Below are 18,681 nucleotides of genomic sequence, written 5' to 3'. Positions count from 1 at the left end.
CTTTAAAGTAGCAAAAGTTTAGTATCGAGACACCGCATCCACGGATTGATGTCCGGTTCTTACCGAGTAGCTATATTACCACCCGATGGGTACACTTGCCCTTTTGTGTGTGTAGTTAGTTTTTAGGTGAAAAACCATTTATAAAACTAAATTTGTGTGAAGAAAAACTTAATTAAAAATATATTTAACTCACGCACATCAAGTTTTTGGCGCCGTTGCCGGGGATGCGGTCTTCTTGAGAACGGTTCGAGTTACTTATTTAGCCACTTGTGAAAATTGTATAAAGTTTTTGTCTTTTTGTTTTATTTGCCTTTTTGTGATTAGTTGAAAAATGATTATTTTGCTTATTGTGTTTTTATTTGTGTATATATAGTTGCATTGTTTCCCACTAGTTTGTATATATTTGTTACGATTTTTGTCTTTTGTAAATAGTCTTTTTTCTATTTCATTTCTCTTTGGTGCCCGTTATCCTTTTTGTTTGAGTTTTTCTTTGCAGTATTTCTTATGGAGCACTATTACGAGAACTACCGCAGTGAAGACTACACTTATGATCACGAGGGTTGTCACATGGGGAAAACACTAGAACTAGAGGCTATAATGGACGATGTGCACTTTCGAAGCCCACAAAGTACCGCACAAGTCCCACCTCCGGTTCATACCATTCCATGTTGGCAGGACGAGTTTGGGGATGAGTTGTTGGGTATACCACTCATGGAGGTGAAAGAAGAACGATTCGACCCGATTGGTGATCTTCATGAATTGGAAGCATTGTTATATGGTGAACCAATCGGGGAAATCAAAGAATCGCACCAAGACATGGAGTTGCAAGTGAAGGAGTCCACCAATGAACAAACGACAATGGTGACATCCAACCCACTCCTTTGCATAAAAGTTAGTCGGCCCATGGATCAACATGATGGTGGATTGCCACCCAAATCAAAGGCACCACGTGAGAGGGCATGGAACAAAGCGAGCCAACCAAAGTTGAAGGCGCGACGATTGAACAATGAACACCGGCATAATATATCATTATGTCGCAAAGATCGCCTTCTTCACTACATATTATGCATTAGGTTTGGTCCGGGTAAATACAAGTGTTGGTGGCATGACCCGTTTGTATTTTATAAAACATTTTTTCTGTTTACCATCGATTTCTTACAAATCGGTGGTTAACTATCAAACTGAGCGGGTTGTATAATATTAAAAAAAAACAAAGATCCACTTGTTAGTGTACTACCTTCCACCCCAAGAACAAATGAATTCGGGGTGGTGAGTCTAGCTAAGGACTCGGACAAAAACTTAGCTCGTGTGGGAAGCATCTCGATTGTGGCAGATGTTTTTAATTTTTTTTTACTTTTATGTTTAATTTTTAGTTTAGGTCTTCGGGTTTCAATTTTGGAGTGGAAACTTTTGGAATAGCATTGGATCGATATAGGTATGTTTTCTGATTCATTGGAGGTTTAGAATAAAAAAAATCGCAATGGAGTTTGAAAATTGGTGAGGTTTCTATGTTCTGCATATGTTCTGTAGTTTCTACAGATTGCATCTGTTGTTTATTGGATGGGAACCAAACATGGCCATGCCTACGGCTAGACATGACCCTGCTTCTTTTTTAAAATTAACTGCAGCGTGGCCTTGCCAAGGAAAAGGCATGGCCTTGCTTAAGTTAAAAGACAAATGGGATGCGGCCTTGTTAGAAAAAAAAACAATTAATAAACAAAGGGGGATTTAAACAACACTTTTGGTCAAACAACCCAAATCAAATCCCCCTTGCACCATCTCAAACACATACTCCCCCATCCCCATTACGATTTCTTCTGGTTTCAGTCCGAGTTCTTCAAGTTTTCTACAAATCCAAGGTATGTAGTTCGATTTTAAATTTGTTTCTTATTTTTTTAGTTTGAATTTCAGTTTCTAGGGTTTTGTTTTGTCTAAATTGTTATAGTTGCAATTTGAGTGGTGTTGCTTGGGTCTGCAAGTTGGCCAAGGAGCAAGGCCATGTCCCTCTATTGGTGTAACCCTGCTGCAAGGCCTTGCCCCTCTGTTGGCATGACATTGTTTCAAGAAGTGTTAATCTGCTTTGTTTATTTTTTTCTTTAGGGTCTGTAATTTGTTTGTCTCATTCTTAGAACCATATTATATCATTTGGGTTTTAAATCATCTTTTTTTTTTTAAATTAGTGTGTTAGGTATAACATTTGTGCTAAGTTTGTTTTATGATAATGATCTAATTTTGATGTTGCAAGTTTGATAGTTATTTAGATGGTTGGCACATTGCGGGGCGGTTTTTTGCGCGTTCGTTGGATATGTTTCGACCAATATCATTGATAGGGGAGTTCTCCGTTTCTCTTTCTCTCTTCGTTGCACTGCATCACATGATTTTTGTTACACACTGGGGAAAATGTGTAATTCAAGTGTGGGAAGAGATATATGTTTTTGAGCTTTGGTTGTCCCAAGTTTTTGCGAAACTTTCCCTTATAATTTTTGTAGCTTCTAAAATCGCAAAGAAAAAAAAGATCACGAAAAGAAAAAAAAATATAATAAATTCAAATCGTTAAGCATTTCTTTATTTTTGATATATAAAACGGTTGAGCATGAGTTTTCAAAAAGCTATTTACTTAGAGTTTTTAACAAGCCAAGTTTTTACGTGACATTCATGAGCATGTAAGCCAAAAAGTTGAAATGCATGTTTATCTTACACTTACACCCCATTCCCTCCATTTGTGTGAGCTTGTTTTTGAGCCTTTGTAGCTTTTCATACTTCTTGCTTATATTTTTTTGCGGAGTTGAGTGTGCCAGATGTTTTGTGCTTGGTTAGAACTTGCCTTGGGTATACATGTTGAGACCACAAACATAAGCAATTGCATAAAAATGATTGAGGCGTTAGGTAATCCCTTTGTGTTAGCCTTTTCTTTTCTTTGTTTTCCTTCCCGATCATATCCCTTAGTTAGCCATGTTGAGCCTTTTTCTCATGTTTTTGTTTATTTACCCACACATTTAGCCTCTTAGCCAAATTTAGCCTTTTCATTTTCTTTAATCCCATATTTTTTTTGTTGGAAGTCCGGTTCGGCTAGTGTCTAACTTTAAGTTTGTCTTTAATCTCTTTTTGTTCTTTTATTGTAATATATCATTATTAGGAGCTTTTATCTAAGTAGACGTACTTAGTTCTCTCCGAAGTATGAGAATGTTATAAAAAATGAAAAAAAAAATAAAAAAAGTCAAAAAAAAATGAAAAAAAAAAGAAAAGAAAGAAAAAAAATCATATATCATGTATAGTTTAAAAAGCCTTACCAAATCGGCTTGTTCTAGAGCAATTTTGTGGAAGTTGAGAAAAAAATAAATCTCTAGTTAGCTCTTGATCAGTTATCATTTTAGTTTTAAGTCATTTATTTCCTTTAGTTGAGTTAGCGTAGTCTTCGGGTTTCTAACATTTTTGTTACTTTTAAATTCCATTTCCACACCCTTAGCCCATGCCAAGTTGCAACCCAAATAAAGTCCTCATGATTTATGTGTATGGTTATTGTTAGTGGTGGAGATTTGATCCTATGGCAAGCATATGACATGACATGATTCATTGTCTTGGCTTTTGAGTGTTTCACATACGCATTACATGTATGTGCCGAAAATTCGCCGAGTGTGTGAACATTGTGAGGAGTGTAAGATTTACATGCCATGGATTCTATTGGCATATCATTGTTCTTATTTTATCGTTACATGTATTTTAGGCTTGTTAAGTTCATCTAGTGATTGTCTTTCTTGAAATTCTTCAAATCTTTTATATATTTATTTTGCTTGCGGTTGAGTATGTGTTTGGATGCCATTGAGGGTTTTGTTCATCATGGTTTGCTTGAGAACAAGCAAAGTTCAAGTGTGGGGATGTTTGATGTGCTTAAATGTATACATATTTATAGCATAATTTTATCCCCATTTTACCATCGTTTATCTGTGTGTTCACGTGATTTGATACTTATTTTACTCATTTGTGAAATTCCAGATTAGTTAATGTTTGGTGAGACTTGTTAAATATTCATGAAGAAATGTGAAGTTTAGTACATTCTGATCATGGTTAAGGGCAAGGCCATGCCTCACATAAACAAGGTCCTGCCCCAAACAAAATGTTTTACAAGCAAGACCCTGCCTCACACAAAGCAAGACCATGCCATAACCCTAATTCCAAAATAAGCGTTGTGTATCTGGCTTCCACGAAAGAAAGGCGTGCACCCTCTTTTTCTTCTTCAGAACTCAAGCAGACCCAAAAATAGCTTTAAACATATTCTCACGTTACCAAGTCCCAGCTGCTATGTTGGAATAGTTGTCTTGAACACTGGAGAACCAATGGGAGTGATAGATCGAGTCAACATCCAGTTTCACAGAGAAGCAAGGCCTTGTCTACAATCAAGCAGGCCCTGTTCCTCATGCCCTATAAAAGAAGAGAACGACTTCTCTTTCAGGGAGGCCCCTGGAGTTTTCACCTACCATTCTAAACTCCAAAATTTGGTGATTCCATCCATTTTTAAGCATCAAGAGGGCTTCCAACATCAAGGAGGATCATTATTCATCAACCATCCTACTTCCTTGCTTGTTTATGGTTTGAAATTTCTTGATTTTAACCATGAATTTTGGTACTTTAACAAGCATGTTTGTGGTTCTTATAAGCCATATGGGCTAAACACTTGTAGTTGTCTAAACTTTGTTGAAGCTTATGAACATGTGATAATATGGAAGAAGATGTGATGATTGTTTTTGTTAATCTTCATAGTGACACTTAATCTTGTTCTTGGAGTTCATGTGCATGTTTAAAGTCCTTGTTCTTGAATATTTGCTCATAAGTATTTACATGTTGTGTTGGAAAGCCCATGTAAAGATTATGATTATTGAATCTTGTTAACTTGTTAGTATGATTCATAGCATGAAACTAGGAATGGTAATTGCTAATATGATGTGAATGATGATTTGAACATGTGTATGGATTCTTGCATCTAGATTTGGAAAGATCAAAAGTTTGTTTATATGAATTCTATAGTTTGTGTTCATGATAGTTTGATGATTTAGGCCAAAGTTGTTAGCTAGCATGACCATGCTTGTGGTTCATATCAAGAACATGATGATAGTGCCACTTACTTGAAACCAAGTTAGGGTGATTAGTGTGTTGTTCATATTAGTTTCCCCTAGTTTGTAGAGTTAGGAGTTTTGACAAACAAATAACTCATGATTAAAGATTAACATCAACTTAGCAAGTGAGCTTAAAAGAATAATTTTTAGGTGATTAGAATGTTAATTCATTCTTAGTTTTCCTAAGAATTATAGACTAGGAAGCCTTGATTGGGGACTTAGTTAAATTTAGAGCTTGCATCATCACAAAACCTTCCACCTCGTTGTCACATGTTTGTTAGTGGAGACTTAGTTTAGGCAACCCTTTCTTAGATATTGTTCTTTGTTAGAATTTTTAGTAGTTTATTTATTTGCATGCTAAGTTAGAAAAATCAACCCAATCATTTGAAAAGGCTTTAAAGTAGCAAAAGTTTAGTATTGATACACCGCATCCACGGATTGATATCCGGTTCTTACCGATTGGCTATATTACCACCCAACGGGTACACTTGCCCTTTTGTGTGTGTAGTTAGTTTTTAGGTGAAAACCCATTTTTAAAACTAAATTTGTGTGAAGAAAAACTTAATTAAAAAATATATTTAATTCACGCACATCAAAAAGCAATGAGACCGTTATAGAATAAAGACTTAACAAAACCCTGTCGGGTGGTGTGCTACTCCTATAGCGCTATAATTGGTTAAGCCGAGTTAACAAGTAGTATGTATTCTAGCATGAACCTAAGCATAACAAGGCATGTATATGGATTGAATGAATAAAAGCATGTTTGTGAATTATGCGGTTTAACAAGTAAAACATGTTGCACCCAAAGTGTATTTAAAAGGGAAAAATGGGTCAAGTGTACTCACAAAGTTGCATATGTTTTCCAATTATCCAATGTGACGGAGTTATTGAGATTGGAAGGTTGAGTATGTTCGATTTGGGATTTTAAGAGACGGGTACATTCGGTCTAAGGATATGCAGCTTAAGGTGCATGAAAAGTAAGTATATGAAAAGTAATCATCTTGTACACATAGCACATGCTCTTGACACTTTTAAAACTCAAAAGAGTTAGCAGGATTTCATGGATCAAAGGTCTATTAGAGTCATAACAAGTGTATGGTCATAGATGGTGTAAGTCTAATACTTTGACGAATGAACACAAATTCATCATGAAAGGTTCGAATGTTGAATAGTATATATAGATTTTATTTAGGTTATGTAATATATCAATAAGTCCAATAGTTCAAGCATGAGGTAGGAGGATAAATCCTCCATTTAGGAACCTCTTTGTTGTCATAGAAATCATGTAGGAGGTAGGAAGGAATGTCTTCCATTTAGTCACCTCTAAGTGTTCACCACTACACTTGATGTAAGAACATACAAGTAATACAAAAATACTAAACACTAATCTATAAGAAATCATCAAGCAATATGTGGATTTTATGTAGGACAACCCAAGTTAATCCTAAATCACACCTACATCAAGTCTTGAACTTGAACATCACTTGTGGGTTAAACCCTTGAACAAAACAGAAAGTTTGTGAGGATTAATCCTCTGATTTTGAATGTCTCAACCTTGTTTTTAAGCCTAACTAACCATAGATGTGGTTATAAGCATAAGGACATAGGTTTGAGATGAGTTTCCTCAAGTTTAGCAAAGATTAAATGAAAAAGGAAATGAACAGCCTACTTTGGAGCCTTTTTGGCGACGTTCCAGGACCTGGTTTTCCATGGAAAACCAATGAAGACGTAGCAAAGGTCAAACCAAAGAAGTAGGAAAAAGAACGAGTGAATCGGATAAGAAATGAGTGAGTTATGCATATTTTTGTGAAGGTTGATGTTTCCACTCGAATTTTAGAATTTGCAGCTGATTATGGAGGATTTGAGAGTGTTTTTCATGATCCGGAAAGTATAAAATGCTTGGATTATGCTTGGGTTTTATAGGAAAGAGTTAGGTTAGGTTGTAGTTGAATAATAAATGCTAAACATGGTTTAAACTCAAAGAAAACACAAAAATCCGCCAAAACGCTGATCAGGTCGTTTAAACGAGTGCTTAAATGAAATCTGGGCCGAGTTCTGTTTAATGTGAAGGCCATGGTGTGGTGGTTGTGTGCGCGCCTGTTGAAACTGGTGACTCGGGTTCGAGTCATGTGGTCAGCAGTTTTTTTGTATATAATTTTGTTTTTGTTTTAATAGCTTAAACTTTAAGCAATAAGCACAATCAATCCCTGCAACTTTAAATTTTCAGCAATTTACTCTAACAGCCCCATGACTTTAACTAACTAAGTTGTGTTGCTATAAGAAGGAAACTAACTTTATAATTTAAACTAACTAAGTTAGTTTGTATTTACTAACTTTAAAATCTAACAAAACTTTTTATCGTAATATTAATTAATTTAATTAATTAAATAAAATAGGATAGATAGATAACGAATTTAAATTAGGATAAAAATCTTTAAACGATTATTCATTTCATGAAGGCTTCCGAGTTTCGAGAATTAGGATCCGAATTATTTTAAGATTTTTAACTAGTTTAACGAGCATCGTGTTTTATTGAGAAATAACGAACCAAGAGTCTTGGATAATATATCGATTGCAACGAAAGACGACATACGAGAGTACGAATTTTCCAAAATAAGATTTTAAGCACGGGTTTCCAAATATAGAAATTATGAAAACAGGGCGTTACATGATCCCATAGAGCTCAATTCCAAAGGCGTGGGAAGGGTTTTGTTTGAGACAATAATAATTCTCTACATTCGGTTTTAAACTTTGTAGAAAGTTTAGGGAGCAATCATGTAGCTTTCCCAAACTTATAGATTAGATGTCTGTCATTCACTTCACCTTCTCCCCTTCCCAAACAAGATTTCCTTTCATGGCGTCCTCTTCACCCCTTCACTTTTATATGCCGTTTCAACCTCCTTCAACTTCCTACACCGCCAACCACCTTCCGGCTGTCTCTCTAAACCTCCGTCCACTGTCGTCCCGTTGCTCCGTCGTTTGCTGTGCTCGCCGTCGTAGCAGCGCTTCCTCCAGCAAAAAGAAGGTTCGTGGTTTCCATTGATTGATTGTACATATAGAATTAACTTGAATTTTATGACTAGTGGGATTCCACATTATGCTATTGGTGATTACTGAGAGAAAACCCTAGTCCGCCTCAAAAACAAAAATATATGTTTGAAACCCACAAAGACGGATATATTCAGATTTCCTTTTAAAAAACAAATAATGAAAGCAAGTTATTATAGAAAAATCAAATTACGAAAAAGTGAAATGGGCTAAATGCGTTTTATAGTATAAGACCTCGAATTAAGTCGTTTTATGGATTTCCTTTAAACATTTGAATATAAGTTCTGTGAAACAAAATGTGAAGGTTAATAGCTATAGGTTAAAGTGATGCAATTTGGAAGGGGCTTTTGGACTGTAGGATGTTAAATTAAACTAGTACATACATAGTTAGTGTGCTTTTAGAGATAAGATTTTTGTTAGCAGATGACTTGGAGGGTGTTTGGGATTACGTTTTGTTTTGAAGTGATTATTTGATTATTGCGTTTGTAAAACATAAATAATCTTAAGAGTAAATTACAAAAATCGTTCTTTATGTATGTCACTTATTGCAAATTGTGTCCTTTATCTTCAATAATTACAGAAAACGTACTCGATGTTTGCAAACCCTTGCAAGTTATGTCCTTTAGCACTAACTTAGTTAATTTTTTGTGGTTAAATTTGACCAAATGGACCTCACATGAGGGTATTTTGGTCATTTTACTCTCATGTGTGGTCTATTTGGTCAGATTTAACCACAAAAATACTATCATGTGGGGTCCATTTGTTCAGATTTAACCACAAAAATAAGTTGAGTTAGGGCTAAAGGACATAACTTGCAAGGGTTTGCAAACATCGAGTACGTTTTCTGTAATTATTGAAGACAAAGGACAAAATTTGCAATTGGTGACATACATAAAGGACGATTTTTGTAATTTACTCTAATCTTAAAAAGTGTTTGGATGAAAAAGTGATTATCTACCTCCAAAACGCAGTTTTGGAGAAGCATGTACCTACATGCTTTTTCAAAACGCAGTTTTGTAAACACATAATCTATTTTTGAAAACGCAACACCAAACACCCCCTTGATTGATCTACTGTGCAAGCCTCAGATTCATTATCATTTGTTTCATGACAAATTTTCGGAATGAGATGTCATGGTTACGTTGACATTGTAGTATATAACTTAGTATCAAATGTTTAAAGCTTCTAGTATGTGATAACTGATAAGGACTTTTGTTTGTAATTCAACATGATTATAAGCACTTAAAAGTCATTTCTGATCTTGGAATATCATCTTCCTGCTGGACAGTTTTAACTCCAAATTTATGTTCTTAATCATTTTATTTTTTTGGTTTGAGGTGGTTTCTTCTTTTTTCTATGTAAACAAGAATAGTTATTGTTGATTTCAATCGTACAAACTAATTTTTGTTTGTTTTTCACATCTGCAGCAAGGCTTGCGTCGAAATATCATTGGCAAGGAAGAAGATATCGAAGAAGATGCATTTGAAGCACTTTTCAAGCAGCTAGAGGAAGATCTTAAAAACGATGGCTTATCATTTGATGATGATGATGACGAGATAACTGAGGAAGATATTATAAAACTTGAACGTGAGTTAGAGGAAGCACTTGCTGACGATGAGTTAGTGGGTTTGTTTGACGATATCGAGGAAGAGATAATTGATGTCGGAGTTAAAGACAAGAAGGTGATCAATAAAAAAGGTACAACAGTGAATGAAGTAATCGAGAAAGAATTTGAAATCAGTAACGTAGAACTAGAGAAAGAGAAGAACAAAGATGAAGATGAAGACGAAGAGGGAGATGACATTGAAGATGATGACGGAGACGAAGACGAAGACGAAGATGAAGGACCGCTGGAACTCAAAAGGTGGCAGCTTCGCAGACTGGCTTATGCACTTAAAGAGGGACGCCGTAAGACTAATGTAAGCGTATACTTATGCAAGTTTGTGTTCTTTATATTTACTGTTAAATAGCTCATTGGTGCTTGTATTTCCAGTACGGGTGTGTATGGTTCGGTTCGGTTTTATGGTAAAACCAAAATCGTAACCGAAATGTTGGGTTTTTGGTATTTAAAAACCGTTCGGTTTCGGTTTTAGCAACGGTTTGGTTCAGTTTTTGAAACAAAATTACGTAAGATTCAAAAATAAAAGGTATAATACAAAATCTAAAAATCTTTCTTAGATGTTGACATTTAAATTATTATATTTAACCTTTTCGATTAAATATTGTTCACATTAACGTAATGATAGCAAACGGTTCGGTAACGACTATAAAATTAACACTCTAAATAAAAACTGATAGATCCAACGGTCTCTTGTGATACAGACACACCACACAAGAAATCGATTAGGGCAAACTAAACGAGAATCAAGATACAGATACACCACTTGATTCTAATCTAGGCTCCAAGAACACCATTCAAGTTGCCACACTTGAACTAGCATGGAAGAATTAATTACTCTCAAAATCCATTGAGAAAAATTAACACACACAAATTTCAAACTCATCAAAAAACTGCCTCTTCTTTTAGCAAATACGATTACATATAGGAAAGATAAAAATAACTAACAACCCATGTTCCTATATTAAAGCTAGTAACTAAACACTTTTCAAATGAAAATAACTGACGTACATGAAATGCATTGAAAAGAAAATAAAATACTAGAAAATTAAAGTAAGCTAGCCTAACATGTGAGCTTGGGTGTTTGCATGGGTACTCAACATGATTTGTGCGCATCCATCCTAACCCGACTCACCCATTTTGACCGACTATTGGAACGCGGGTTTTGGTTAGATTGTACCTACGGCTAGCGGTTTCGAATAGCCGGTCGGTCGCCTATCACGTAACCTTGTAATCTATTTGTATAATATTAAAGACAAAGGGCGGTGACCTTTGTCTTTATATCCTCCGTAAAAAGACAAAACAAGTTGCCAGACCTTTTTACATTTTGACTTTTCTTTTCTTTAAAGTTTTAAAGTTTTTGACTTTTTTTTTACATTTTCATTTCTTTTCTTTAAAGTTTTGAACCAACAAAAAAGACCCTTATACTTTCAAGTTTTTCCATTTTACACCCTTAATTTTTTGACATGAAATACTATTAACCTTTATCTTTAAGTAAGTTGCACATTCACTTCTAACTTTCAGTAATTGACAACTTTGACCTTCTTAATCTTTTCTACTTAATAACTTGACACCTCCTTTGGTTTAAATGACTTTTACGACTTTACACCGTAACGTGGACAAATTATTATACTTTTTTTTAATCTATGTTCTACTTATTTTGTGTACGTTTGTAAACTGTATTTGAAAGCAAGTCGGGTCAAATATACTACGTTTTCATTCGATGGCAATGTAATTTTTTTAAGTAAAGAGTCGGGTCAAATATACAGTATAAATACGAGTTACTTTAACTTTAGACTGCGGCGGCGGGTCAAAATCCTAGTTTTTATGTTTTTCCAAAGGTTTTATTAAGACATTTTCTATTATAATACTTTGAAATCAATTAGTTTTATGTTAAATTTTGTTACTTCTTGTAGGCAATAGATAAATCATTTCAAATACTTAATATTCAAGAATAAACTTAACAAGTCATAAATCGATATATAACAAACGTTAAAAAAATGATTTTTTAGGTTATTCGGTTCAGTTTTCTTTTTGGTTTTCATAAAATGCAAAACCGTAACCGAACTGTAGATTCTGGTTCGGTTTTTTTCGGTTCAGTTTTTTCGGTTTTCTGCTGACCCCTAATTTCCGAATTCCAAGCATTTGGAATTTGTTGATCACTTTATTTACTCATTAGTTATCATAACTCCGGTGACACAATTTTCAATCACGGTGTATGTCATAGATGGTTGCAATTCTTGTTGATGCAGATCAAGAATCTGGCTGCAGACTTATGCCTTGATAGAGCTATCGTTCTTGATTTACTCCGTGACCCCCCTCCAGATCTTCTTATGTTAAGTGCTTCATTACCCGATAAAGCCGAATCAAGGATATTAGAACCCGTAATCAAACCCGAGGATGCTATTCTATTGGCAAGTGAAAGAGATGCAATCAAAGCCAAGCCCACCAACACAGAAGTCCCGATTCATCAAATGCAAAATAGCTGGTCTGCTAAAAAGAGATTGAAGAAAGTGCATGTTGAAACACTTGAGCAAGTTTATAGACGATCAAAGCGTCCCACTGTGAGTGAAAATTTTCAAGCATTGTTATTTCAGCACTGTCCCCAATCCCATTGGTAATTATAAATTATAATATGTGGTTGTTGGAAATGAACGTAGAATGCCATGATTAGCAACATTGTGCATGTGACAAAATTACCTCGCAAGAAAGTTCTAAAATGGTTTGAAGATAAGCGTGGTGAAGATGGTGTTCCTGATCATCGCGTACCATATCAACGGTTTGCTTTTTAAACTATCCTTACATCGTAAATCCAACATGTGTGTTGTAAAATCGGTTAACTTTTGATGAAGAATCAAGAATGTGGTAGTTGAAACATTGTGCAGGCTTTGATGGTCATTGCTTGAGGTTAAAATGTTGTACAAGTTAAAAGGGGTCGGGTGGGTCAATTCAAGGGGATGCATTTCTAGATTGGTTATGATGATAGTGTTGAAATGATTGATACCATGGTTGTAAAAATCCCGACTAGTCTTTGATTAGTCGCCGATTAATCACTAATAGGTGGTTCAACGATTAGTGGCCAATTAATTGCTAGGCGGTCAATGGTGGTCCTATTCTGGCCAAATTTTGGGCAGATTCCGACCAAATTTCGACCAAACCTTATAAATTTCCACCAATTACTTAAAAAAAGTGGGTAAATAAGAGGTTAAAATATGCCTACTTTAATAAACTACATATAAAATGTATGTGTGTATATATAACTAGAAATTACATACAAAAATCCCAATCCGATTAATTCCTATTAATCGCTAGTCACCGACCGACTAGCGCCTAGCGATTCCTACAACACTGATTGATACAACCATCATATAGTTGAAAAAACGGATCTTTAACACATATATACACCACTGCAAATAAATGCAGGGACATGGAATCTGAAAACAAGTCAGAGATTAGCAATGGCGATGATGCTACTGAGGTTAAAAAGATCATCTAGGAGGCTGGGCCTGGTGTAGGTTGACCACTGAAGAAGTGAGCCACTTGAAGAAAAAGAAGGTAATAGTGAAGAATATCACAGTTTTGGTGGTGGTCGAGTGTGAGAAGGTGTGTTCGCTTGAAGCTATCATCGTCTTTTCTGACAATGCGTCGTGGAGGGGATCAAGGAAAAATTCTAACACTGATATATGAGTTTGGAAACCTACTTTTGTGATGGGTCAAAATATGTGCGATCGGGTCTAAAGTATGTTTTATTCTTAAGTATTATCATTATATATATTTACATTCGATGGTGATGCGCCTGTTAACCGACATGTTGAAAGCGTTGCATCATTATGGCAGGACAAGTTTGTTATTGTTGTTGACGTACAAACATGTATTTGAACGTTGGTTGGGCAAACGGAAAATATTGAAGGTTTATTGTGAGGGGTAATGGCGCGGCTGAAAGTGATGTCTAATATAAGATCAACTACAAATTTAAGGTACTTTAAAGTTTAAACACTAATAATGTTCTTTTAATTTATGTACCTATTATGATTCCGAAACTCGATATTATACTCGCCTCAAGGCCGACTTGAAATACCCAAAACTATAAGTTTAATAATTTCAAGCTTTGAGAAACTTCAACATACTATCTGTTATATTTTTGTAATCTGCTAGGTTTCAATACGAATAATCAAGTCACTGGACCGTATCACCTAATACCATACCCGTCAATACATGTCCGAAATGTTTTAGGTTTCGGTTTTTCCCATCCAGATTGGGTTCTTTTGTATCCAAAATTAGTAGATGATGTCCCTGGCCTTGGCCTATAAAGTTGGGCTTTGACTATATTATCTTAAATGGCTAAATAAAGCTACTTTATACCTAACATCAACTTTAATCAAATTTCAAAATAATAACATTTTTCAATAAACTAATAACCATTGTTTTTTGAAAAATATTTAATAAAACCTGTATTTTATTACAAACCAGCAAAGAATAGTTTTTGTTTGAAGACAGATTATTCGTCAAAGCTACTAGTTAGCTATGATGTTGGCACACAAGTTAGGAATCACTTTTCTATGAAACTGTTTCCTTAGAATACAATAAACTGGTATTTGATGATTTGAAGAATATGAGTATAAAATTCAGGTGATGACATATTTTGTTGGATAACGAATGATATAGAAATTACACTAAATTACTTGTATGTAAAAAAAAAAAAAAAAAAAAAAAAACAACGTTTGAATATAAATTCAGTTTAATCACTCTAATATCTCACTCCTTCACTGCCACTATTACCTTCCAAATTCTTCAACCAAATTTATAAATTAGTTAGTATTATTTTATCATAAACGCATTACATAACAGCATCCATTATGACCTCAAATACATTTACAAACCGCTATTTTAACGTCACATCAGATTTACAAAACTTCACTCAAAGGCGTTCACTTTTCCATAATCTACACATTAAACCTCACAAACCCTGTTAAAAATATATCATATATGTATAGGAAAAACCTCTATAAATTAATAATGTTGGGATCGAGATATTTTATTAATTTAGCGAGATATTATTATATCGATAAATTAATAAATTATTAATTTTAAAAGTTGGCTTATATTCGTGAGCAACTCTTAAATTAATGCATCTACCTTCAAAATTTTCATGTTTGTTCACCTTACCTATTTGAATAAAAGAGAAACAATGACTTTCAAAATTTTCATGTACATTCACACATTAATGAACTTGTCAAGTTCAATGTACATAGATCTAGATTGATCACTATAAAATTTTAATGATAAATTTTAAAATTACATTAACTATGACTTCTAAACTAAAAGGTGTTAAAAAATCAACGACAGCCAATCAACGATGAAAACTGTTATGCGAGTATAAGAGAGATCACTAAGGATGCACTTAACATGATATTTAAAGATGAACTCAATACAGATTTGAAGTTCTCAAAAAAACAAGTGACTATAAATTCATTTTTTACTAGACAATCCTAGAATTTTGGAATATTTTAGTAATTATTAATTTATAGTTTCGCTAGGACTAATATATTTACATTGGGATTTCAAAAAAAATTATTATCTTACTATTTTATCGATTGAGATCCAATTTTGTACTGGTCCCAAGTTGAGACTGAACAAATTATTAATTTTATCGAGGTTATTAATTTATCGAATATTACATTATAGAGGTTCTACTGTACATACTATAAGAGCGCACAAACCATTGGGTGTCAGCCCAATGGTCACCAGCCCGCATTCTAACCCGGAGGTGGCGGGTTCGAGTCTTGCTCGTTCCCAATGCCCCTACGGTAGCGGATTTACCCCCAGACTCAGGCTTGCTGGGTGGCGGTCTGCGAGGTGGGATCACCTCGGCGGTTGGGAGGACCGTGGAATATCCCCCTATAAGAGCGCACAAAAGAACAATGTGGCCACTGGCCAGACGAGTGATTTAGTTTGTAAACTTGCCACAGAAACAGACAAGAAAAAAAATGAGAGTGCTCTAAGTAATAAATTTGAGCTTCTCAATTTGTATTTACTATACAACTTATAGCTATCAAAAATATTCTTCTAAAAGTTTTATTGAACCAAACTAATATGTAAGGAAAGTTTTATTGAACCAAACTTATATGTAAGGATTTCCATAATAATAAATAAATATTTTATTATTTTTCAGTTCAATTAATTCAGACCAGGTTTGGCCAAACGTTCATCAATTAATATTATTTTTTTCATTAGTTAATTTAGGTCCATCATTGAAATAATTAAGATGTGACATGAGCAAAAATGTGCACCGACACACACTTCAAGTGTCGGGGAAGCATTAACCGGCTACCACCGGTAAACTAGCAACCACAGCCTGTCAACAACCCAATTTCCTATTCGAGAACGCCGGTGACGAAATCGTAGACGGTGACAAACTTACTAACAAATTCACACGTGGCTTAACATAACTGGTCATTTAAGGCTATAGTCAAAAGCTTGAACCGGGTGTACGTCATAACGGGATATCTACCTCCTCGGCTCGGCTAGCTTTCATTTACGTTGTGTTTTTGGTTTTGGACCGGCACCCGCACCATCAAACGGTCCGGTTCGTAGTAACGGACCGTTTTAGCACATGGCCAGGAAACCTGTGAAAAGGCAAGGTCGGACCAGTATGTAGTTTTTAAGACCTTGTGTAATGGGGCCTTATATGGCGCCCAATTCAAAGATAGCGCTCTCATAGCGCCCCGCACACCGCGACGGGTGGCGTTATGGGAGAAAAATGGGGGCAGGCGCCATATATTTCACGGCGTTATGTGCTTTCCTTTTCAATCATTGACCAATCAAAATAAAGAATGGTTTTTTATAATTAATTAATAAAAACAAAAATTAATAATTAGGTAATGATGGTAGGGGTTTTATGACTACGGGCTATAGTGTTATAACGCCCCATAAAGCCCTTGTGTGACGTGGCACGACACGTGTCGCATAACGCCCCACAAGGGGCTTTATGACTACGGATGACCTAAGGATTTTTTTTTCGAGTAAATTACAAAAGGGTCGTATTATTGGTACACCTGACCTCTTAAATCGACACCCTCAATTCGGATCGTATAGGCCTATATGATGCGTATTACTTTTTCAATTTCCAATAAAAACTGATGTGTCAGATTTTGTCTATTTGACTAGACCTATACGGGTCGTATAGGCCTATACGGGTCGTATTGGTTAAGGTTTTTTTTACAAATTTTTTATACATTTGTTTATGGTTTTAACAAAGTTTTCTAAAAAAATATTTATTTTTTTTAAATAAAAATTGCCTTATTTTTTTTTTTAAGAATACCATGTACAATGTAGTATAGTATAGATGAGGTATAGGTCATGTATGAGCATGGGTCGTATTGGTTAAGTCTTTTTTTTTACAATATTTTTTATACATTTGTTTATGGTTTTAACAAAGTTTTCTAAAAAATATTTATTTTTTTAAATAAAAACTTCCTTAATTTTTTTAAGAACAATATAGTATAATATAGATGAGGTATAAGTCCTGTATGAGCACGAGTCGTATTGGTTAGGTCTTTTTTTACAGTTTTTTTATACATTTGTTTACGATTTTAACAAAGTTTTCTAAAAAATATTTATTTTTTTAAATAAAAACTTCCTTAATTTTTTTTATGAACACCATGTATAATATAGTATAGTATAGATGAGGTATAAGTCCTGTATGAGCACGAGTCGTATTGGTTAGGTCTTTTTTTAGAGTTTTTTTTATACATTTGTTTATGGTTTTAACAAAGTTTTCTAAAAAATATTTATTTTTTAAATAAAAACTTCTTTAATTTTTTTTAAATACCATGTACAATGTAGTATAGTTTAGATGAGGTATAGGTCATGTATGGGCATGTGTATGTGTAGTAAATGTCCCGTATATTTTTTTTTTACTTTTTTTAAAAAATACCATGTACAACGTGTAATCCAGAGGTCGGTCTCAGGTGAGCATAAGATTTGTTGGCCCTATTATCGGATTTGTGAATCCATGGAAGATGTGATTAAGGTAAGCGTGCCGTAAAGTTGCATCTTTTAGAGAGAGACCTTTAAAATATGCTAAAATACGTTAAAATACACTGAAATACGTTAAAATACTCTAAACTACGCTAAAATAGGTCAAAATACGCTAAAATGTGCGAAAATGCCCTAAAATACTCTAAAGTACGCTAAAATATGTCAAAATACGCTAAAATACTCTAAAGTACGCTAAAATATGCGAAAATACGCTAAAATATGCGAAAATAAGCTAAAATACTCTAAAATACGCAAAAATACATTAAAATACGCTAAAATACATGAAAATATGCTAAAATACGTTGTAATACACTAAAATACGTCAAATTACGATAAAATACGTTAACATATGCCGAAATACGTTAAAATACACCGAAATACGTTAAAAAACCTAAAAATAGCTTAAAATAAGCTAAAATACGTCAAAATACGCTCAAATATGTCAAAATACTCTAAAATACGCAACAATACGATAAAATACGTCAAAATACGCAAAAATACGTCAAAATACGCAACTAATGATATTTCCACACGCGTATACATATAGCACGGCACTATACAATACAAGTGGATTTCAAACAAAACTGTCCGTAATCATAGAATACGATAATCGCACGCAACCGAACGTCATCGAAACAACGCATGTTGAAGGTATACGTCATAAAATGACAAAATATGCGAAAGTTCGTCAAATAACGACACGTATACGCGTCGAACCGAGGAAAACATGATAAAAACAAATTTTCTTATTATGTCATATACGATCGTACAGGCCTATGTTGTATCATATAGCAGATTAATACGCATCGTATAGGCCTATACGATACGTATTAACCTATGAATTTCTCAAAAATACCCCTGAAT

General features: G+C 34.4%; 1 protein-coding gene across 2 annotated transcripts; it reads left to right on the top strand.

Moving 5' to 3' along the window:
- The first annotated feature begins 7,925 nt into the window (after window positions 1–7,925).
- On the top strand, window positions 7,926–13,757 carry LOC110873697 (protein OVEREXPRESSOR OF CATIONIC PEROXIDASE 3). Of its 2 annotated transcripts, XR_002555323.2 has the most exons (6): window positions 7,926–8,136; window positions 9,587–10,078; window positions 12,030–12,341; window positions 12,438–12,556; window positions 13,201–13,516; window positions 13,615–13,757. XR_002555323.2 is itself a non-coding variant. In XM_022122697.2 (5 exons), the coding sequence occupies exons 1-5, from the start codon at window positions 7,966–7,968 to the stop codon at window positions 13,271–13,273; spliced, it is 1,167 nt and encodes a 388-aa protein (XP_021978389.1). In that variant the 5' UTR covers window positions 7,926–7,965; the 3' UTR covers window positions 13,274–13,757. The 2 variants fall into 2 exon arrangements, 1 of the variants encoding a protein (XP_021978389.1); XM_022122697.2 differs by having other exon boundaries at window positions 13,201–13,757.
- The last annotated feature ends 4,924 nt before the right edge of the window (window positions 13,758–18,681 follow it).

This window comes from Helianthus annuus, chromosome 8 (genome assembly GCF_002127325.2).
Source record: "Helianthus annuus cultivar XRQ/B chromosome 8, HanXRQr2.0-SUNRISE, whole genome shotgun sequence".
NCBI classification, from domain to species: Eukaryota; Viridiplantae; Streptophyta; class Magnoliopsida; order Asterales; family Asteraceae; genus Helianthus; species Helianthus annuus.
Note: the sequence above shows the minus strand (reverse complement) of the source record. Positions and strands in the feature narration are given on the sequence as shown.